Genomic DNA, 24,802 nt, shown 5'->3' with positions numbered 1-24,802 from the left:
TCCCACAGGGTGTACAAGTCTGCGTCTGTGCCTGAGGCGTGCGCTCTTCGTCACTATGGTTCTGTAGGGTAGTTCTGACTCCGGTATTGTGGGACTTCAAGAAGTATGCTTTCTCTTAGGACTGACTTGGCTAGATAGGGTATTTTATCTTCCATGTGGATTTCAGAATTCTTTCCTTCTAGTTGTATGTATTTAACATTGTCAAGGGCTGCACTGAACCTGTAGCCTGCTCAGTAACATGCTCCGTTTCTGCCACATTAACCCTGCTGATCCATGGGCATAGGCAAATCTGCCATCTTCTACCATTGCTTTCCATTTCTTTGATGTCTTTCAAGTTCAATCTATGTGGCTGGCTTATTCCTACAGTTCTGTTGTTATTGCTATGTATGAAGAGTGGGCACTTTCCTAGCAAGTTCACTATGGGTACAGAAATCCCACTGAGTCTGTGTCCTGATACTTTCCTAAAATACACAGCAGCCCTCCAAGTTTGCTGGAGCGCACAGGGTGCCTTACACATAGGACCGTGTCATGTACAAACAGGCAGCATGATATGTCCTATTACAGTCTTTTAATTTTCTGCTCTTTCCCATTGCTCTGGTTGAGAGCTCAAGTACAACACCAGAGAAAACCTGCCTCATTTCCGAGTGTTGGTGCAACGTTGACCACACACTCACGGCACAGTCTACCACACTAACGATGTTCCTTATGTCTCTCCTTTGCCCAGAACTGCCAAAACTTTGGTAAAGGCCTTTTATGCATCATCATAGAATCTCGAATGCACCACCCTACAACCTGGAGTGAAACCAGCTTGGCAGTGATTTGGCAGTGATGCGATTTTTTTTCTCGAAGTGTTCTTGAATTCAGTTGCAAATGTTTTGTTGAAAAGTTTTACAATTTACGTTCATCAGATTAAACGGCCTGCAGTTTTTCTCTTTGTTCTGCCCCTATGTGGGGCTGATATCAGGGTGAAACCAACTTTACAGACCGAGTGCTTCCACTCTCTATCCTGTAAACAGGGTGAGAAGTACTGCAATGTCCACCTTACAAGTTTGATGGAGCTCCATGGGGCTCTGAGAAGAACATGGTTTCTTATCTGCTGGACAGACCGTTCTGTAAACATCTGGGAATTCCAACTGCCCTATGATATGATTTAACTCCGTCTGTTGACTGAGTTTTGAAGACCTGTATGAAAGTAAGAGTGGAGTATTAAAGTCTCCTGTCATTACTGCAACAGAGCCTTTCCTGTTTGTTTCAAGAAACTGGGAGGCACATCAATGTTTACACCTCTTCTATCAGAAGTAGTTCCTCGCTTCTGACTAGCTCTGGTATGAGACGAGCTATGCCAGCTTCTTTCCAACCTCCATTTTCTGGGTGAGTTGACTTTTATCCTTTGACTTAGTTTCCTGATTATCTCTGCCAGTCAAGTGTGTCTAAGGCAACAGGTAGTTGGTCTTATTTTCTAATCCAGTTAGTCTTCATCTTCTAACTGGTGAGTTGATGCTATTTCCATTTAAAGTTATACTGAGGGATGCTGACCTGACTGCAGTAACAAACACAATGCTCGACAGTCGTCCTTGTAAATGCAACAGACTAAAGACGGTACTGGATTAAATTCTGCTAGATTCATAGAGCAGGCATCCCAAACTGAAAATCACTTACGGTGTGCAGAACAGTTCTGGGCAAAGCACCCAGCAACCTGCACCCAGCCACCTGAACATGACTTACAAGGAGTGCGCTATAAAAGAGAAGCTACTGTACAAAGTTTACTACAAGCAATGTCAGGAGTGTGCCTAACTCCCTGGTACCAGAAATGGAAGTCAAGACTTTTGAAACTGTCCTTTGGAGGGAATCAGGAACAAACCAAATACTATTTCTTATGTCTCAAAATATTCATCTGGAAACACCGTCTTTAGTCTGTTGCATGTGTCCACATGTGCAGGGACACATGTTGCTTCCTCTTCATTCCTGCCAGCTAACATCAACAGTGTCAGATCTGAGCCACAGCTGCCTAGCTGTCTAGGACATACAAGAATGAAGATGGTAAAGCATTTTCACAGAGTTCTTGGCCATGTCTTCAATCCCAGAACTCAGGCTGAAAGACTTTGAGTTCAAGGCCACTCTGTCCTACTCCACAGGCCCTGACTTCAAAAAACAAAAACAACAACTAAGATGACAACAGATATGAAATGCGTGCCCTGGGCTAAGGACAAATCTCTCTCTCAAGTTGCATGTGTGAGAAACACAGTCCTTGAATTTTATGCTAAAGATATTTGGAATAGGGCCAATAGGTTTACATAGGAGCGGCTCTGTCATACTCTGACTTCGTTACTGTCCTGTTGATGTTATAACTCAACAATGTCCTCAACATGCTGGACTGGGAGAGAACAGTGAGGGATGCTAGCACCATGTTCTTGAACTTCCCAGGTACCACAACCATGGCTCAAAGGAACTTCTATTCTTCACAAACTATTTCTCTGTTACGTTGTTAGAGCAGCAGAAGACAAATGAAAACCATGTTCCAGAGAATAGAGTACATCACAGCACACTTTAAAACGTACATTTATTTCAGTAAAGGATGGAAAAATAACATTTCAGACAGAACTTTGAGTGAAAACCTGAGCAATGGGATCTTTAGACTAAACTCCCTAAAACAAGGACTTTCTGGGAGTGAAATGAACATTATTAGGGCAGGGGGACTGACAGTGTTCTACTACTAAGGGATGGGTGGGTGGATGTGTCTGCTTCCCAATGAAAGTCCCAATGAAAGTTCCCAATGAAATTATTTTAAAAAATACATTTGAGGGGCTGGAGAGATGGCTCAGCGGCTAAGAGCACTGACTGCTCTTCCAGAGGTCCTGAGTTCAATTCCCAGCAACCACATGGTGGCTCACAACCAACTGTAATGAGATCTGACGCCCTCTTCTGGTGTGTCTGAAGACAGCAACAGTGTACTCATATACATGAAATAAATATTTTTTTTAAAAATGCATTTGAATTCCCAAATCCATATTCCTAGCAGTTTTAAAGCCATTTGCAGACATCCACATATGCAAAGTGGTAAAAAATAAGGCTCACTCACCTGCTGCACATTCCCATGCCCCACACTCTGTGGGCTCATTCCATAGACAAGTGTCCACCTTGCAGTCTATTTAGTGCCACATTTATGTGGGGCTCTTTGTTGCTGCCTGCTTTTTGTACATGTATGGTTTCATAGATGATATTACTGTTTAAAAAACAAAAGGAACCTAAGTATGATATTGACATAGTGTGCAGGCAACAATGGGGCTCCAGAAACATATGGGAGTTTTGATGCTGTTGGCCTCAAGCTGAGTCCTAGCACACTGCTATATACTAAATGTGGTGCCTTAAGCAGAAACAAGTAAAATAAAGACTATCGGTTGACAAAAATGGGATCACGGGAACCTGGCCAAGGGGAATTAGTATTTACCAACAATTTGTAGGATCTAGTGAAAAACGGTCCTCACTCACCACACCACATCTCTGCAGTTTTGTGTACTAAGTAGGTCAAGTATCATAATAAAATGGTTTGATAGGTAGGACCTTTGAAACATCAAGTCTTCATAGTCCTAGATAAGTAGAATTGTAAACGCCCACTATGCTATTGGTGGCCAACATTCTTTCAGGGAAGAATTCTTTCAGGGCAGCAGCTCTAAAATTTCAACCTTCAAAAGCTTACATACAAGAGCAGACCCTAAGACACACCAGGAAGTTGGAAGAGTCAATGCTAGCTTGTGTCTAGTCTCTAGAAAACCCACTAACGCTTCTAAGAGGACTTTATCGAAGCATGCATGACAAAACACACACGCGTGTGCATGTGCACACAAACACACAAAGTATACAACATAATACACTGATACACACTCTAGGGTAAAGTCCTGAAAAACTGGAGAGAAAAGAAACAGCCATGGGAAGGAAGAGCTGGAAAACTACAGGAAGGAGGACCAGCCTCTGAAACTTGGGGGTGGATGCCAAGGTGCACGTGCAGGAGTCTTTGGAGTGGACTCCTCAGAGGTAGGAGGTACAGGCCCTGCTCCAAGTAGGGTGCCATGCCAAAATGGCTAAGAACCAAAACCCCGTGTTCTCAGAATGGTGGCTCACCACGTTCCTCTTCCCTGGGGGCCTGCTGAGGACAGAGCTAAGAACCTCACACTATGGTAGTTCTCTGAGCTACATCTCCAGCCACACCCTTCAGTTCAAAACTTTCTGCAGTCAATCTGGTTTTTTCTAAAGATGTTGCAGGATTTCCCCAAGGAGGAGGCCACGGAGGTCAAATACTGAAACTGAGAAACGCCTTCCATGAAAGACCAACATGAACAGAAAGAAGCTGTCTTGGAGGAAGTGACCCAGAAGGCAAAGCTCCGTCGGGGCTCCAGCAGACCCAGGAAATAAAAGAAGGACTGTCACAAGATGAGGCACAGAGTGCTAATAAAGCAAGCCTGACACAAGTTACTTAAGCTTGTCTGTCCACAGAATTAGCTGGAGATACAGTGTACAAACTCCTCTGAGCAGAGGAAAAAGACTGAGAAAATAATGTAGCAACCTAAGCAAGCACAGGAAGGGCCAAAGTGAGCAGCCACAGCACCCCCCAGGGCTATATTGCCACACTCAAAGAGCCCACCTGGGGCCAGAGACTTTCAGCAAAGCTTTTAATTATAAAGTTTTGGAACATGAGACATATAAGCCAGGAAAATATCCTATTAGGCTTTCAAAATTTCCACTATTTTCTAGTTTCTAGTTTTCCAACTTAGAATTCTATATTCATTAAATATGCCATTAAAAAGTCTTCTAACCTTACAGAGTTTAGAGTTAAATGTAACAAGAGGGTTAATATTACCAATCATTGGAGTTCAAATTCCCAGAACCTATGTAAAAGCTAGGCAGGCACTGTGGCCATCTACAATCCCAACATTGGACTGGAAGCAGAGACAGGAGATCCCAAGGACAAGATAGATGGCTAACTACAGTTAGCAAGCTCAAGCAATTGAGGAAGATACTGAATGTCAACTTTACACACATACACACATACACACACACACACACAGAGAGAGAGAGAGAGAGAGAGAGAGAGAGAGAGAGAAAGAGAGAGAGCCATACACACATGGATACATTAAACAGAATTGAAGCCAGTAGATGTAGGTGATGCCCTCTAAATCATAAGATGAGATGCGCCATTCTCCTACAGCAATGAGCGAGCATATGCAGACCATTTTCTACCAAATACTTGATGCAACTGGGACAGAGAAAGAACACAATGAACCTAGAACACTCTGGTATACTAGAAATAGGTACTTCAAACACTGACAGAACCGTGTCAAAAGAACACACAAACTTTCCTGAAGGTCCCACTAGCTAAATCTGGAAACACATGAACAACAACAACAGTAGCCTATGAGTTATTGAATAAACTAACTCAGAGTACACACTGATGAGGAAGATAAGCATTTTGTACTGTTAGTTACAACTTAAACAAAAAGTTCATGTAGATGCTCAAAACAATGTGCTCTGTTTGATGGAGAATAGTAAGTGCTTTTATAGCCTTAAATTACCTCACAAACTATCAGAAGAAAAAATAACCAAGTATTCAGATTAATTTCAACCATAATGGGATAACAACAACAGACCACTAGTGTAAGTTCTGAGAACATACTACCATTATGTTGTATTCCCTCCCCAAACGTACAGTCTAATCACTAGGAAATAAAATGGTCCCACGTTGTGAGACAGTCACAGTCACAGATCTCAAACATGGGGCTGGGGAGCAGGAGTTTGTCCCAGATTAAGGGAAACAAAGGGCACAGAGCTAAATGTAACACCAGACCGCTGTAAGACTTCTCTTTAATGAGCTAACCAACAACACCTCAAATCTTTGGACTAAAACCACTCAATGTTACTTTCTGGCTTTTTACACTAATTATGATTGATTGTTCTTGTCATAAAAAGGCACCAAGAACTAAAGGGGGCATGTGAGCAAGAAGCTGTGCATCTGCAGGCCAAGGTGCCAGGAGCAGCTCCACCAGGAGGGAAGACATGCCCACACTCCCGTGTCTTCTCCAAACTCCAGTCATAAGGGAAAATCCAAGAATATTCTTATTCCATGTTTTACATAGTTCACAATGGTTAATATATCAACACCAGCACGGGGGTTTCTGAAAGCACTTGAGAGTCAAGTCTATAAGAACTTAAGTAAAGTATGACTTGTTCAACTAAGACACAGAACACTGAGTTTGGGACAGATATTCACACTGAGGCACAGAAGTGTAAAGTTTTCATTTTATTCAAAGTTGGTACAGAAGTTCTAACATTTCCATAAAATAATTACTACACTTCAGTTACAAGGACAAGATACCACAGAAAGGAACGGACTTTGCAAGAAATATATTCATCTTAAATTTTCAAATACTTCTGCAGGCTAATGTAGCAGCTTGCAAAATAACACGAGTACACACGAACATAGTGTTTGTGGTCAGCAATGAGAACCAACAGCTCTTTAAGCAGATTTGCTTCAGGTTTTTTTCCCCATTTTTAAACAACAGCAACACTTAACACAGTCTACAGTTTTAAAAATCAGTTGTATACAGAATAGGCTAAAATTGTCACAGATAATTAACCATTTTAAATCTACAGTTTTAATTGTTTTCCTTTCAAGATGGAAGTAACCTGGCTTATATCAAATTCTATTTTCTTTGAAACTGAAGCCTTACACAATGAAATGGACCCGATTAGTGAGATCTGAAAACGAGAAGAGTATGAGGACAACAGAGAGTAAACTGGAAATAATTAAAAATTAACTGATAACAAACTAGTGTTAGTCTACTCTATTATAACCAGGCTTGGTCTAAAACAATACCTGACTAAAATAATACATGTATGTAATGTGCAGCCCCAGTATACCGACTGGTGTCTTTCCCAGAAATCTGAACAAAGTTTTCACAGGCAGTACACTGGTGAAATATTTCTCAACGCAGACATCTTTTTAAATGCATTAATACTTACATATCAAAATTATTTAGATAAAAACAGCAGTATTCTGCTGACATTTGGCTTTAAAATAAAGGAATGAGTGAAGCAATTTCACAGGATAGCATTAGAAAAGGAACTGTTTTCTTCTTGAAGAAGACTACTAACTTTTGCACAGCAACTATTTTTGATATCCATCTTGTCAAAAAAGGAAAAGAACAAAATAACAACAAAGCAAAGCAGAAAAGCCTAAGAGTTCATATGGTGATTAGCAACCGTTCCAGACAAAGAAAGGCAGCTGAGCAAGGGACAGGAAGCCCTGCTGGGTCTGAACTTTGCAGGCCCTCAAACTGAAGCAAAACCAACAAGGGCAGTGGAGTAATGGCTCCATACCATCATGCCCACCACCACAGTCGGTCAAAATAAAGTGTTTACATCTTACTAACCCCACAGACAAGTCCATCAGCAAAAGACTCGGTGATCTGTTTGCCACTCAAAAGTCTGAGATCTCACAGTGAAATTAGGAAATTATACATATTTACACTGCTATAACTACATTTCACTTAGTCTAACTAAAGCGGTTTTCCATGAAAAACATTTCTGCCAAAGAAATTTTAACAAGTATTTCATAAAGTTGTAATAAACCCTTAAAGGTACAGAATACAGTCTTCAGGCCTGAAAGGTTAACTGCTCTACACTGTCACACATTGCTAAGCCAAGGACACTCCTCACACACTCCTCCCCTCAGCTCCCACCCCCACACTGCAACCTGCAGGTTACCTGCTGTAAAAGTCTGTTATGGGTCCACACGTCTAGCTTGTTGCTGGAGGGGAAAAATCTGTCCATCAGTGTTCATGTGAACTCTTCTAAGACGTATCATATACTAAGACCTTGTTGATCTGTCTGTCTGTCTCTCTCTCTCTCTCTCTCTCTCTCTCTCTCAGCAACACTGGTCTATGCCCTCTAAGATCTTTGTTAGAGGTTACCAAGCCTCTTCCTAAGAAGAAAAGTATCCAAGCAGAAGAGGCACTCTCTTTTCTGAGGGCTGCATCTTACAATGTAGACAGAAGCCAACAGGGCTCATTCTCACTCCTGGTAAACATGGGACTATCTGGAGGTAAGGAAAACAAGGAGGAAGGCAATGCTGAGTGGGAAGAGATGCCATCTTCATTTCTGCGTGCACACCTACAGTTTTCCAGTCATCTAGTCTAGGAGTTAACGGAACAGATTAAAAGCTTTAGTGCCACTGTGAAAAGCAGTGTCATGTTGAATCTATCCAGAAATAGTTTGATGTTCAGAACACAGAGATCCAACTTTTTACTAAAAAGTATAGTTAGGCACATAAAGAAAACAAAGGTAATGTCATCTTATATAAACTATATAAATCAATATAATACTTGCACTATTTAATGTGAATATTTTCATGTATTTAGAGTACTGGTGACAAGTAACATCTCTTCTAGATGAGATTTTTTTTAACTGTTCACATTACTACAACTTACAAAGCTGCCACCTACTCTGCCCACCAGGCCTCGCTCTCTCCATCAAAGCCATACAGACAGAGGATCTCACTGAGGACTGGGCTGTGACAGTGGGCTCACCACCTAGGCTTTCTGGGCTGTGATCTTCCTAACAACTTGGGACAAAGCCTGGGTGGGTTTATGACTGGCACTTGTGGGTTAGTAAGAATGCTATTAAGTTTTGTGCTTTTCACAAGTGGAAACACACACTCATGAACACGGTTTTGTGCTTTCAATGGACCTCTAGCCTCTACTCACACATGGAAATATGAACTATTGTTCTTCAGATGCCCTTAACAAACCTATATTGAAGTTAAAATGGATACGAACTTATAATGTCACTTTAAATTTTAATTATAGATATAAAAGCAAATAAAGATGAATAAATAACATTAATACAGATACTCAACTGCCTTGTTTCCTTGAACCAAAAGACTGCATAAAAGTCTAGAAATGTGCACTTTGTACTAGTCTCCCTCACTAGCTGCAAGTTTAAAAACAGAGAAAGCTTACTACTAAGAAAGGGACAAGTGTGAACTAGCGCATCAATGCTGGCAAGCAGAAGGCACCAACCCAAACACAAATCTCAAAACTTGATTATACTACAGAAAACCTTGTATACCAGCATCTGCCATTTAAAGATTTCAATGAGCCCAATTCTTCATCTCCAATTTACGCACGCACCCACATGCACACAAAAGTTACTAATAGCATTCTATTTTCAGAAGCCTAGGCTATATTGATAAATTGAACATTAAATGTATGTGTGTTATTTATATATAAATTTATATATCTAGCAGCACTAGGAAAGTAGGGTGAATTCATCTATTTACGCTGTGGGTACACTGTCAACTTGTGCTGTCAGGAAAATCACTAGCATTTCCCTAGACACACACTGCTGGGCATGAAACAAGGGTGGGGTGTGGGGTGTGTGTGTGTGCCAGCGAGGAGCTCCGTTCCTGGCACAGAAAACCACTCCTCTACACACAGAAGAAGCAGACCTTCTGCAGCACATGCACAATGCACTGCTGAAGAGTAAAGACACACAGCACATCTTTTCTTTGTTTCTGAGAAAAAGGCTACAGGCCAACGGCTGCTGGCTGCCAGAAAAGTGAGCGGCTTACATTCAAACTAAACCTTACCTTTTATAAAGGGGCAGAGACAGAAACACGAATGATCAATTTCACAACATTGTTACAAGATCAGTCAGTAGTAAAGCCTTATTGCCAGCACAGGAGAGTGAGAACTTTACCTGAAGCCCATGATGAAGTGTGGGACTTGGCACGAGTGACGCTCTTACACAGAACCTCTGCTCACGTCACTCCTAGGAGTCAAAGCAGCTAGCTGAGCAGCTACAGTGTGCAAGACAGTGCAACGGAACAGTACCACATCAAGAGATGGTCTTCATGAGAAAGGTCTCAGTCCGGCACTGCTTATGCGGCACAAGTGTTTCTCTTTATAGCAACTAAATCAAACCTTTACCCTCATGGCAAAAAAAAAAAAAAAAAAAAAAAAATTGCTCTTTCTGCATCACGTGGCCGGCACCATCATCTCCAAGCAAGTTCTGTGAGAACTCACCGCCGACTGTTTCCTGCCCACAACACTAGTGCTTTACTATTAACCAATACAAATCTGAGAAAGTGTTTCTGCAAACATTTATTCCCAATAACATTGTAAGCTACTATAGGTTTAATAGGTTTAAAAGTTAACTGTTTAACTCATTATTTGGTTATAAGTCCTCAGTCCTGGGGTAAAGGAAGACTTTGGTACATCAAGACAGTATGTGAGATAAACCAAGCACTACGCAAGAGATCAGAAAATACTGAAATAAAGGGCAGGCTACGGAGCAATGGAGACAAGAGAACCAGAACAGAGCTTGGAAACTCTGCTTAGGACATGAGCAAGCCTACAGAAAACGAAGCCTAAAAGCTTCATTTTACTAAACTATCAATACTAGGTATCAGCCACTTTAGCCTCTCTTCTGTTAACAGCTGTTTCTCCTGCTTAACATTAAACTAGAAGTTAGCAGGCTGGACCTTACTCCTGGAGAGGGGCTTGCGCCAGCTGACAGCCCAGATGCTTCAAGGTTCTGGGATTTAAAGAATGTGACTCTACACCTTTACAGTTTGTTTTGTTTCACTTTATATACAGTGGGTTCTGCCTCCATGGATGTCTGTGCGAGGGTGTCAGATCCTCTGAAACTAGAATTACAGACAGTTAAGAACTGCCATGTGGGTGCTGGGAACTGAACCCAGGTCCTTGGGAAGAGCAGTACTCTTAGCCATCTCTCCAGCCCCTGCTGTTCATATCTGGATCTCACGGGGATTTGTCACATCTTGAAATTTTGCTTTTATTATTACTTCTTAGAACATCTGTGCACAAACAAGGAAGGCTCTACAGTCACATAATTCAACAGGAATGGTCTTGTGCAAATCTTTCAACGTAAACCTAGAGAATGGTGACATGTTTCCTTCTAGAAACCTATGTGGTCCCTTTCCACTCACACCTCCAAAAGGAGCCGTGCAAGGGAGTGAGGCATGAGGGAGGAAGCCATTAGACCTAATTCGTTACTGAGCAATGACAAAGCGTATTTATCTGGTGGAAAATAAGGCTCACCTGTAGATTACACTAAATGGTACTTGGAGATGAGAAGGCCACGCACCCGGAATAAGAAAGACTCCTGATGTAGGAATTGAAGGATTCATAGCGACCCTGGACAAGGCTTTTAACCTCACTCAGAGAACTCATAACTCCACTGATCTGTCCTTAAATGGGAAGTTTCACAAAGAATCTCTGACCACTTCTTATGGTGACAGCCATAAGAGTCATGGATAGACTACCCAGGTCAGCCTCTCTGTGCAAGACAGTGGATCCTTCGAGCTGGTGAAAGGAAGCCCTGGAGATGAGATCGCTCAATCTGAGACAAAGGCAGCTGCTATTGCCTGATGTTTCTCTATAAACAAAAGCAATCACTTCCTAGAAGAACAGCCAGGAGAGAGCAGCCCAGTTGTTTATTCTTGGGATGGCAGGACACAATCTTCTGAGAGAAAGAGAAACCTGAAACCCCACAGAAGAGCCATCAATCATTGTCCCAGCCACTGGCGCAAAGGAAAATTAAAATTAAAAATAAAATTAAATTTAAAAACCCTTCTTTCCGGATCCAAGCAAGAACTGCCTGGGAAGACAAGCATCTAGAAGCTTGGCTATCTATCACTCAGAAGAGAACTACTTCTCACCTACCTCTGTAGACCAGCAGCCTCACCTACCTCACGGTTACTTTCAATCACTATTTTAGTCAATGTAATCTTGGTCAATTCCAAAGCTTAGCTTAGATAAACACAAAAACACATGTGTAAATGTCTACAGATCCATGCCATCTTTTAGGACTCATATGCACGTGAAGGATGAACATTTTGCTAGTCTAAAATCAGGCATCATCCCAAGAACAACCACTGTAATGCCCTATAAAGGCTGAAGGCTGGCCCCTTGAAATGAGGCTGCCGTCGCATACACATTCAAGCACAGGATCTATCACTGGGAAGCAGTGAGGAAGACAAGCTTTAGAAACTTCACACTAAATAAAGCGATGTTCACAGTGGTAAGAACACACATCGAATGCATATGCTAAGTTATTCCTTATTTATGAGCATTAGTTCTCTACACTTGACCTACAGCTATTTACACACAGATAGACACATTACGGTATACATTATGTATCTTACTATAAGTCAACAAAAAAGGGGTAAGAGGACTCTAGCATTCCAAATTATTAGGACTCAGCACTAAATAAAAGGGAGAAATTCACATAAACACCTCCTATTCACTTATGCTATACATACAAGGATGAGGAAGCCCACTTGGCCAATGTGTCAGTGTCTGCGAACTTGCATAGGAATGTGTTCAAAGGAAATGTTAATTCCTACAACTTAATCCAAATTTGGACAACCCAATATTCTGTAACTTTCTCAAAGACTGAAAGGTTATCTAAAAAGAATTGTTTAAGAGAAGACAGCGACAAAGCACAGATAATCCATCCAAACACATGGGCAGACTCGCAGTCCACATTTGGAGAACTGACTCAACTTTCCATTCAAGGGAAGGATGGCCCCTATCTACTTGGCTCCGGGTTATAAACCGCAAAATAGAAACTAAGAGAAAAATTGTACAAGGCACTCTAAGTTCTTCAGAAATGCATGCTATTCATACATAGATGACTTCTTTAAATTTCCAGACTCAGTCCCTCAGAAACCCTCCAGAAGATAGGAAGACTGTGTGTGACAATCTGTGATCCCTAACAGCACTGGACTCGTGAAGTCCATCATCTGCAAACAAGTCGATGCATTACAAAAAAAAAAAAAACAAGGAAAGTTATTGTTTCGTTTTGGTTATCAGGACTGAGTTTGATTGAAAAGCTATAAAATGATCTATAAAAGTAGTAATTCTCCTTAAGTACAAGGCTTCATAAAAGTCATGCAATTTAAAAAGTTATCAGCTTAAAGAAAGTAGATACAGAATTTGCTTTCTTCATCTCTAATGGAGAAGAGGCAGTGATGAAGACATAGGACTACACACATCATCCCTAGGATTTTTCTCGAATTCCTTCTGCACTATGTTCAATAAGGAGAAACAGCCTACAAAAAAAGATCTGCTGCCCATGGATGTGGCAATTGGATACCAAGCTAAGATAAGGTCAATATTAAGAGTCCTCCACAAGTGTGATATCCCCCACAAGCACACTGCTAAACCCTAAAGTCCCTGTTCGTGGCAACCGAGGAACATGCAGGCCATCCTACAGAAAACCTACTCTCATCAACAGTAAGACTGCCAAGTGTTCTATGACTGACAGCCAGTTCATAATGAAACATACTCATGTGCTAACTGACTGTAACAGCATCTATGTATATACATAGCAAGCCTTCAAAAAAGACAGAAACAAGGAAGAGAACTTATAAGGAATGTAGTAGAATATCAGACTTAAGACTGTTCCTCTAAAACTTAACAACAATGTTTCACAAGCTAAGCAAGTGCCAACCCCAGCACAAAAGTAGTGTTGACTCTCCTCCACAATACTGAACATCTTACGATTGGACCCATTTGGGAAGGCATTTGGCAAATAAGGAATGTTAATAAAATGACAAGGAAGCAGCTAGAAAGCAGGTAAAAACAATGATTCATCATCTACTTAGCATTACATATCAGTCATTGCCTGGTAGGTGATAATTCTCAAACTATATTTTAAAATATTCTTATCTGATCAATAAATGTGGGGATCATCAGCAGTATTTACTTCCCCCCTAATTAAAAGCAAAATTAAAAAGTCAGCGGAGTATGGTTCGGTTTAGGTAGGAAAAAAGGAGAGGGAGGAGATGGAACCAAGTGTGCTCCACACGGCTGCTAACATTTCCACACAAGCAGTACAAAAGGACCTGCAGGGAAACACTCTTCCTTTCTCTTGGCAAGCAGAATCCATAGACTCATGCTAATGACCAACCACACACACACAAAGTTGTCCTCAAGTCATTACTACACAACACATTAGACTTTCAGGACCTAACTAATCATACAGTCTCTACAAATTCATTTTTTAACTGTAGCAGGGTTTAGAGACAAAAACCTTTATAAATGAGCAAATTTCCTTCAACGTAGGGTCTACCAAGCCTTGGCAATGTAGACAGACACTTTACTCACGATACCTTAGCCCATGTTCTGTCCTAAGTGATACACGAGAATAATTGCTCTCTCCTTACTTTGGTACAGAAAACTCTGAAACCACCTTTTTTGCAAGATTCACTCTGCTCTGTTTCATGTAAGCTGAAGATTTACTTTCCCCATCTCTGGGGAAACAGTCTTACAAACAGATGATTTTTCTGCTAAGGAGAATTTGGCTAAAACCTTCAGCGTAAACAATGCCTGAGAGGTGCAACAGTTACATTTTTGTTTTCAAAAACCAGTATTTTCTCTTAAGTGTCTCACCATATCCTTAAGTTCATAAGGAGAAATAAACAAACATGAAAATTCCAAGTGAACACACAGCAAAAAGTCCAATGTTAAGTATCACTTTAACTTGTGGAGTCTCTTCTAACATTTGTAAACACACAGCCTCCTCATCCATCAAGTCTCTGAGGCTCCTCTTGCTAAGGCTTTTACTCTTAAAGCCACAAAACCAGTCTATGAACTTCCAATACCGGCTTCTATTTTCCGTTTCCTTCTCTCTTTCTCTCTCACCCATGAGAGCTGCTTGCCCATTGGAATAAGCATCTACTGGTGTTTCTGCCTCTGAATGACCCATGGAAGCCACTGGGTTGCCCTCTTCTCGGCATGTCACCAGCAGATTAACGTCTTCAGGTTGCAGTCCCTTAATGCTGTCTTCAGACTTCCCGTTGGGAATAGTATGGCTGATGACTTCGCTATTCTCACTGCACTGCAGCATGCTCTTCTCTTGCATTTTGTATGGTTCTTCTTTCTGAGAACAGCTCTCCTTTGTCACCAGGGTCTTCTTTGACCAAAAGGTAGTGGTACGAATCTGATCCTTTGTGGGAGGTGGTGTGAGAAGACTGACAATCACAGTAATGAGTCCTGTGATCCAAAATAATGCCGTAGCCACGTACATATAATGGATGTCTTTGATGAAGCCTGGCCTGTTATCAGGTTGGTCACACTCAGGAGCACGGTAGGTAAAAGCCAGTATCAAACGGACAGCTCCAAGAACAAAGCCTGCCATTCCACCATAGAAAGCCCCTTGCTCATTGCAGCGTTTCCAGAAAATTGCCAGAAGGAAGAGGGCTGCCACGGGAGGGGTCAGATAATCTGCCACCTCCTGGATGTAAAGGTACATTTGGCCTCCTTGCATCTCCACAATAATTGGCACCCACGCTATGCTGATGACAACCATAAAAGCCACAAATATCCTGCCCACAATCATTAGTTCCCGGGAACTTGTACTCTTGCGGATAAGTTTGTACACATCGAGGGTGAATATGGTACTGGCGCTGTTAAAGATGGAGTCCAAGTCACTCATCAGAGCTGCAATCATCACTGCCATCATCAGGCCCCGAAGGCCCACAGGAACCAAGGTCATCACCAGGCGTGGGTAAGCAATATTGGAGCAGCCAGCTCTGCTTCCACACACTTGCATGCAGTGTTCTGGGTTGATGCAAGCTATCTCATCAGCAAACACTATCCTGGAAATCATTCCTGGTACAACTATGATAAACATTGGTAGAAGCTTCAAGAAGCCAGCCATTAGAGTGGAGCCTTTGGCATGAGCAATGTTTTTGGCTGCTAGAACCCTCTGTACGATGACTTGGTCAGCACACCAGTACCATACCGAGGCTGGGGTTTGCCCAAGAATGAATCCAGGCCATGGAACATCTTCATCTGTTGGATCTCTCAACATTTTTAGGGCATTCGCCTTAGGATGGACCATACAAGCATTTGTGTTGGAAAGGTTGTACTTCAACAAAATGGAAGCAACATCAGGTGAGGCCAACATGTACCTTCTCTTAACTTCCTCAAACCCTCCAATCTTCACCATGCTAATAACCATAAGTGTGAGCGCCCCAATGATCATGAGCAGAGCCTGCAGAGTGTCTGTGTAGATCACTGCAACAAGGCCTCCGGTGACAGTCAGCAGAGCAGTCATGCCAATGAGCAGGATGACAGACACATAAAGGTTCCAACCCAAGGACTCCTGGATAAAGAGGGCACCTGAATACAGATCCACTGAGAGCTTGGTGAAGATATAGAGAAGCAGAGACAAGGCTGCAAAATAGACCTGAATCCTATGGCCACCGAACCTCTTGGACAAGTACTCAGGCATGGTATACACCCCTGAGCGGATGTAAATGGGGATGAAAACCCATCCCAGAAGTTGCAAGAGCAGTAAGGCATTGAACTCCCACGCGCCCACTGCAAATCCACTCGCTGCTCCAGATCCTGCCAGCCCAATGAAGTGTTCACTCCCAATATTGCTCACAAACAGAGAGGCACCAATCGCCACCCAGGTCATAGAGCGCCCGGCCAGGAAGTATCCACTCACAGTGCTTCTATTAGATTTCCACATGGCAAAAAAGCCAATGCACATGACCAGGATAAAATACAGGGCCACTACGGCAATGTCTGCTGCCTCCAGTACAGCCCTCATGCTGGTAACTGGTGAATGAAATGTCCGAATGACAGAAGCGTCCAGCTTTTTATTTACTTATTAGTAACCCCAGCCAAGTCTGTAAACCACGCGTGCACTGGACTACACAGAGCAACACAGCAGTTCAAAGTCTTTGTCCTTTGCTTTGCTGTCTTGATGGTGGTGGCTGTGATAAACTTGGAAGGAGACAGTTTACATTTCCTCCGCTTCTCAATTGGGACTGAGAACTTAGCTCGTACTCTTAATCCACTCTCCACAAGACCATCAGCATTTACTCAGGTGCTGGAGGAGAAATTCTGAGTTGCAGCTAAGTCTAGTGAAGCCTACTGTACCAACCCTGCAAGGCAGCAAAGACAAAAGACAAAGATTGAATTAGAGGAGTGTCTCACCAAGCGATGAGGAAACTTTCAATCGAGCAAACATGGCACAACATTTATTATAAAAAGAAAAACACGTTTATAATACACTTTAATAACTACAGCAAAGCACAATCAATACTGTCACAGAGGATAGAGACAGCAGCCATTGTTTTGAGGTAAAAATAAAGACTTATCAGTTGCATCTGCCACCCATGTAAATAATCCTTTCTCGTCTCACTCTAGTAGTCTCAGCTCAGAACAGGGATGGGAATCGTAAAGCATCCTGAGAGAGCACAGGGACACTACATTTCCCTAACAAATCAAAAACAGAATTTCAAATACTATAAACCCTTCTAGCACTGGGGAAGGGGATAACGTTCTGGCTACCTAGAGTCCTAGACGCAGGTCCATTTACTTGGTGTCAGCATCTACCTGAGAAGTTAAATGTTCCTACCGTCAACGCATAGTCATAAGGAAATCTAGAGTTATAAATGGCTAGTGAAAAACAAGATACCCTACACAAAAGTGCTACAACAAACAACTTCCCACACTGCACACAGCCCTCATGATGCTTATGAAACTTAGAAGTAACAACATCTTCCCCTTCCTTCTTCCCTTTCTCAGGTAATAATTCCAAAACAAAATCTACGAAGAGGAACGCACTGCACTCAAGGTTTGATCTTATAGAATATTTCCAGTACTGTGATGTGTCTAATTCTTTCTTCCTGAATGGAGAGCAAAGGGAGATGGTGTTCTGGAAAAATGAATAATTTGTTATTCTTCTTCTAAACCCGAACAAAAAGTTGTCAACCATTAAATCATCTTCAATAAAGCCATCTGACATTTTCAGTTCTGGATTAAGATGATCTCTCTGTAAAACACACATTTAAATGTAACTATAATTAAGTTATAAAGCTGATGGTTCTCCAATTAGTAAAGAAATAAATCCTAAATCTTCATTTAATTATAAAAATAGCTGACAGATCATTAAAAATACTATTATTATTCAAAGTAATATTGTCACATGCTAAGATCTAAGTGGCTGTGCTTACTACTGAAGAAACCTCAAAATAAACAGTTTCCCATGCTTGAAAAAAAAACATTGCTCCTATAAATCTAGGTATTTTGTCTTTAAAAATCAACAGTAAACTTAGGAGCCATAAATAAAAATAAGACCATCTTAGGACAGCTTGAAATAAAACTGTACTGTTAAAAACTTGAATACACTAAATAAATAAAATAACCAATAAAAAAACAAAAAACTTGAGCATACTTTTACCAGGAAGAAGACAGAGTCATTTCCTAAAGACTAGAGCCCTACACACTCGTCTGGTCTAATCCATACCACTCCCGAAAGAATGGTTCTCTACCATCTCAGCACTCTTTTACATAGCACACAATAATTGCACCTACATTTAAAAAAAAAAAAAAAACTGCAAATAAAAATACCCACATTAAAATCCTGCCTCCTGAAAGTCATGTCAGTGATAAGAGACTGCCAATAGCAAAAGCAAAAAGCAAAAAACAAAACAAAATGAAAAACCAACTTAAATATCATTACTTCAAGCTTGCCAAATCCTGAAGATATTTTATAACTGCTTTCTGAATTCTCCAAATCCTTCAGGTTTAACAAAAATAAATCAAAACAAACAAAAAAACCTTCCAAATTATTTAGGACAAACCTTCCAATAATTCAGTAAACTCTAAGTTGAGTAATAAACCTATTTATTTAGAGGGATAGCTTTAAATGTTTCAATGTAAGGGCCATTCCCATCACAGTGGAGAGGTCAGTCAGAGACCTGCCTTTCGTGAAGATACCTATGAGGCAAGGACCGCTGGACCTTGTCATTTGTTCACATGCAAAGGTAAACCCTTGCTGGTTCCAAGGACCTTCACATAAAGCTCTTCTTGGTGGAAATTTAGCATGGGGATTGGGGGGGGGGGGGGAGGTAGAGAGATGGCTCGGCGGTTAAAAGCACTGTCTGCTCTTCCAGGGATCCTGAGTTCAATTCCAGCAACCACATGGTGGCTCACAACTAACTGTAATGGGATCTGCTGCCCTTCCCAGGTGTGTCTGATGACAGCTACAGTGTGTTTGTGTGTGTGTGTGTGTGTGTGTGTGTGTGTGTGTGTGTGTGTAAAAAAAAAGAATGAGAGTTTAGAATTTAAAAAAAAAAAAAAGTTTACCATGTTTTTCAAAGGCTGAGAAAACATTCAGAGCCTTTGTTTGGATGGAGGAGGGGATCCACTTGTGACCACTGTTGATGTAGCAGCTTATGTGTTCAGAGACAAAGTACTCAGAAGCAAAGGAGACATTTCCTGGTTCTATCACTAGAAATCAGTGCTAGGACCATCACTTCTGTCAACTAGGACTCCCTCAAGGCATCAGCTAAGCCACATTCCACTTTCTGTAGAATGTTCCATCTGGCTGAAACTCCCATCCAAGGTCTGAGTCCTACCTTCCTTAGATCTGAATCACAGAAAACAGAGCAGCCCAATCTGAGCTCAGAGCTGTCCAAGGCTGGACACAGGACACGCCTGTAACCCCAGCACTCGGGATGCTGAGGCAAAGGACTGCTTCAGGCCCAGGCCTGCGTAGGCTACTATGAGACTGCCTCAAGAAAACGCAAAGTGTGTTTGACTCTGTCTTCTCTCTCTGGGTCCTTCCAAAGCTACAGACGACAGCAGCTTCTCACAACACTGTAATAGCCTGTATGCTTTTAGAGTTTTCTAACTTAAAACTACATACAGGGATTAATACTTCCTAGAGAATTCAAAATAGAAAATACTAACCAAAACAGGTCACTTCAGATTGTACAGAGATACACATACTACAGTACAATGACAGTTCACTTCAAGTGTCAGTCACAAGAAGACATTATCAAAGCCCTGAGTCTCAGCCTCCCAAGACTATTCCACATTTCTCTAAGTTGGGGGTGGAGTCCTAAATAAAATATACAATAAGTTTTGTATTTCTTTAATGTTTAAGAAGTGAACAATTCTTCAACAAAGGCGCCATGAGCGAGGGAGTCCAGAGTTCCTTTATTTAGAAAGAATACACATGGAAACACCTCCATCTGACATGCAACATTTTAAACTGTGGTTTGTATTCATAAGCCTTCATTCACAAGTAATAGTTTTCTTTGATATAACTCTTTTTTTTTCTTTAAAAAAAAACAAACAAACAAACAAAACATTTCCAGAACAGAACTATTTGGAGCATACAGAAATGGTCCCCCATAATAAAAGGTGTTTTGAGGTAGCAGGACTTTCCCCACTAAAATCGTGGGGATGCATTACTTATAGTTTCACACTAAGTCAGAATGCAGATTTGTTGGTCGTACATTTAAACAAATTAAATCCAAAGACAGAAGAGAAATGCACATGGTGCTGTGTCTGACCAACAAGAAAAGAAGGTGAGACCCATCAACTATGAACTCCTTTAGGCGTTAAAGACACAAGTATGACATAGAGGGTAACTATTTTATTTATATGCCAAACCAGGAAATTATTTGTAACAATCTATAAAATCCAGGGTGCATATGTCTAAAAAGAAAAGCCACATGTCATAAAAACCAAACAGGCAACAAGGGAAATAGGCACAGAGCTCAGTTTGGGCTCCTGTTGCAATTTCAAGGTACATGTGAAGTAACAAGGCATCAAGTAGTGGTTCTCAACCTGTGGGTAGCAACCCCTCAAGCAGTCCTTTCACGTGCGTCACCTAAGGCCATCCTGCATATCAGGCATTTATGTTTTATAATAGTAGCAAAGTCACAGTTATGAAGTAGCACCAAAAACAATTTTATGGTTGGGGTCACTACAACATGAGGAACTGTATTAAGGGCTGCAACATTAGTAAGGCTGAGAACCGCAGGAATTGATCATGTTGACCCTAAAAGTGACCAACTGTGCTGTCCTTAGCTTTGGGGTAACCTACACAGGGCCTCAGCACTGACAGTGGTAGGCCTAGTAAGTCAAGACTGTGTAGTAAGTAACAGAAATGAAAAATACTCAGCACCTGGTCACTGAAGGCTCACAAAAGGGTCCTCTGGAAGTCTCTTGCAATCACCTCAGTGTTCCATGAGCACACCCGAGGCTTCCTTTGTCTCCACTGCCAAGCCACAAACAACACAGTTTAACACCAGATTGCACGATCCAGCAAAGCAGTAGGTATGGGCTACGCAGACAGAGGTGCAAGTCCTTTAGTAGAGCAGGAAAGAGTGCCTCTCTGAAGAGCAGGACTTGAAGATCTGTCACTTCGTAATGACAATCTATCTCTGTGAACGTCAAGTATGATATGCAGCCACTGCCTAGATCATAGGGGCATAACCAACATAGAGAAAGTTCTGGATCCTGTCCCCCCCCCCCCGACCCCCACAGCAGGGTGGTGGCTCTGCTCCATCACTCTCTCCAGCCTGAACACACCGGGAGTGAGGACTCTGCCCTTTCAGATTTACCTGTCCGTGTGCAAGGGGTTTTAGGGCCTTCGAAAATGTTCTTTACATACAGAACAAGTGGATAAAATTAGACAATGTATTCAGTGTCCAATTCACTTGCAAATGTCTTAAAGAGGTTCCCTACCACTCCATCAATTTACATCACTCTTTTGAGGAAACACCAAAACTTACGTCATCTTAGACTTCTCTTACATTTTCACTTGATGTCATCTTGAGTCAAAGTCCAATAATGAAAATTCTGTGAGTGGAATAATTAATGATCCTTGAGGCAAAGTATTAAGTACTCACATGGCTACTTTCTAATTTTACTTATCGAGAGGCAGAATGCAGACGTAACACAGTTTACCAGAGACACTTAAAAGCGAAAGGGACTTTTCTTAATATGACTGATATGGGTTTCAGTTAACCATGAGTACAATGTTAGGAGTTAAAACTGAAAAGTTTAAAACCCTCATGATCATCATAAAGACAGTTATTGTGATCATTTTACACCTGAGAAAACCAAGAGTTAACATGTCCCAGAATCTAGGTGTGTGTAAGATGGAATCTGTATCACATCAGTGTCTACATTGCTTCTGCCCATAACTGCAATGCAATATTACTGCCTTCAAAGAAAAGGTCTTTCTGTGCTGACAGGCAATGATAGATTTAAACTAATGATAGATTTAAACAAACAAACCAACCTCCACACATCATACATGTTTAAAAATGTGTTGGCAGGCTAGGCATGCCAGCATACCCCTGTAGTCCTTGCAAGGCTGAAGCAGAAGGACCACAAGCTTGAGGCCAGCCCAGGTTGAGTAAAGACCAGCTCAAAAGACACGATTCTGAGTGGCCAGAACATCCTCATGGCAACACACTGAGAATATGAACAGAACACCGCAAAGAGCACATGTAACAAAATCCAACTCAAGTATTTAAGTGCACTCACATGTAAGTGAGTATGTGGAGAAAGTGACATTTAAAAAGATTGAGGTCCATGTAGTGGGTATCATTGTTGCCTAACACATACAATGACTCGTGTGATTCCACACTGTAGACGGGCACTATTCTCCACTTCAGGGTCTGTTCCCCGTCCACCTCAACCCCTCCTGCCTGCCTGCCTGCCTGCCTGCCTTCCACATTACTATCCAATACACATCACACAACCAGCAACTGGACACCACCCTAAGCAAGCCCTCCAATGTCTATTTCATTCACAAGTACGGCACTGAGAATGCTGAAGTCAGGTCTCCTGCACAATCAACAAGCACCGTAGGCAGTGTGAGACGGCAGACTTAAGAGGGCTAGAAGGACAGCACACTTCCCTCCCTCAATTTCAAGCAGCTACAAATAAGTGCATGTAGAATGGCGGGCCGTCATTTGTTGAGATAGAAATGTATCTGGGGATGCCACCTGCCCCTCTATACCCCTCCAGCAGCCCCCTTGTCTGTCCTAGTTCCCCTTGGAACAGGTTTCACATTTACTGTTCTCTGTGTTGCTTTGTGTTTGTCTTCTCAGATGATTGCTCCTACTCACTCTAAGAAAGGCAAGCAGCGATCCCCTAAGCTCAAGCCACACAAACACAAGCCCAGGCTTCCTGCTGCTGCTAACTTACAAAGAACTCTGCCCTTCGCCACCTCTCCAACAGATCTGAGTTGCTTCACTGACTATAATAATCATCAGTGTTGGTACTTACTCCGGAACCGCCCACACACTAGGTAACACTCACCAAGTTACAGCTCACATGAAAAGGCTCCTGCACCAGCGCTACCAGCGCTACCAGCGCTGAGCAAACACCAAGCGGTACTGTTACATACAGTACACGGAGAAACTGCTCCAATCCTCACAGAAACTCAAGGAGTAGATGCAATTATCCCCAATTCATAGATAAGAACACCAAGACGCTGGGGGTGCAGGTCAGTGGTACAGCACCAGCCTAGCGTGTACAGAGCCCTGGGTCTGAGCCCCAGTTAAGACTAAAAACAAGCAAGAACTGAGGAGTGTTAAGGATCACCAAAGTACAGGAACACCCTCTCTATGTATGGGTACAGAGTTGCATTCTTTTGTAGTATTCTTCAGGAAAACACAGAAATGAGTATGTATCAACTAGTTGATGCAAGAAAGGAGAAACAACATTTGCAACCCACACCTGTCCTGCACAGCAATGCACCTGCAGTAATGGACAAAGGCTGGTGGTAAGCTTTAAAATGGATGGCATGCATTTGCTGATATGTCAGGCTTATAATGGAATGCAGCATGACCATCAACGCCACAGTCCTCCACACACATGTACAGCCTCACGTACTCAAATTCCTACCCACTACCTTCCAAAACCTATGTGGACTTAAACTAAAAGAGCACTGCAGAGACAGCAGACTCACTATGGTTACAGCCTGTGAGACAGGAGGAAAGTATAACCTGTGAGACGTGTTCAGATCCAGACTGGAGTAAAGGCCGTATAGAGACAGCACCAGACGTAAGGTGGCTGTGCTTAAAGAGCTACACAGTAAACGTCTTCTGGTTACAGGAGAAGTGCTGTAGTCAGTCATCTTTGCTTCTGCTTTTAATCTAAAGTCTTCCAGCATTTTGTATTTGATTCAGATACAAAAGTCAGCAGATAACTGCTAAAGAACAAAATGTCCACTTCCAAGTCTATTATTCCAGATGTCACCTGTTATAAAAGGAAAGGAGGTGCCACTTGCCATGGAGTTATCCAACATGGGTCACCAAAACCAGGTAACTGCTTAATTTCCCCAACAAAGGACACTGGCAGAGCTCCCGCCACCAAGCTGTGACATCCCTGTGATCAGTCCTACGAATCTGCCTCTAACCACCAGGAAGAACCGCAGAAAACCCCAGGTGAGCCGTGGACTATGCAAAGCACCAATGGCATTCTTGAAAGTCTGTACAACTGCCCAAGGAAACCAAACACCGAAAAGCGTGATCCTTGACTTACTACATTTTTTTTAACTAAAATTAAGCACATCACTCAGATCTTAGATTAAAAACAGAGATGATTCTAACAGCTTGTGATGAAAACTATGCAGTAGACTATCAGATCAACTGTTCTGTAACAGTTTAAAATTTTAAGGGTTAAAGAAAGTATAAAATACACTTCAAAAACAGGTAACAGAAGTAGAGACACCATAAGACTGACATGTTGGTGGATCTATTAGAGCTGAGTGATGCCTAAACCTTCTCACACCTATAAAATGTGGGAATATGCACCCCAAGGCAACATCAGACAGGTTATCAAATTAAAGAGTTGTGGAGATGCTGAGGATGCAGCTCATTGAGAAGCATGCAAGAAGCCTGAGGTTCAATGCCCAGGACAGTATAAACCAGACATGGTGGCACATGCTA

The 24,802-nt window shown here is 41.9% G+C and overlaps 2 protein-coding genes across 3 annotated transcripts in view; both read right to left on the bottom strand.

The window, feature by feature from the left end:
- Mrps6 (mitochondrial ribosomal protein S6) overlaps positions 1–24,802 on the bottom strand; it is a 53,690-nt gene that overhangs the window by 15,914 nt on the left and 12,974 nt on the right. The gene's annotated exons all lie outside the window — the stretch shown is intronic.
- The window catches only part of Slc5a3 (solute carrier family 5 member 3), a 30,322-nt gene continuing 10,694 nt past the window's right edge, over positions 5,175–24,802 (bottom strand). For both annotated transcript variants that reach the window (XM_021185280.2, XM_029470337.1), the window contains exon 2: positions 5,175–16,978. In XM_021185280.2, the coding sequence (XP_021040939.1) occupies positions 14,485–16,641 (2,157 nt within the window). In that variant the 5' untranslated portion in view covers positions 16,642–16,978 and the 3' untranslated portion in view covers positions 5,175–14,484. The remainder of the gene's footprint in view (positions 16,979–24,802) is intronic.

The sequence above is a fragment of the Mus caroli genome, chromosome 16 (genome assembly GCF_900094665.2).
Source record: "Mus caroli chromosome 16, CAROLI_EIJ_v1.1, whole genome shotgun sequence".
Classification (NCBI taxonomy): Eukaryota; Metazoa; Chordata; class Mammalia; order Rodentia; family Muridae; genus Mus; species Mus caroli.
The sequence above is the reverse complement of the archived record's forward strand: the minus strand, read 5'-3'. Positions and strand labels throughout refer to the sequence as shown.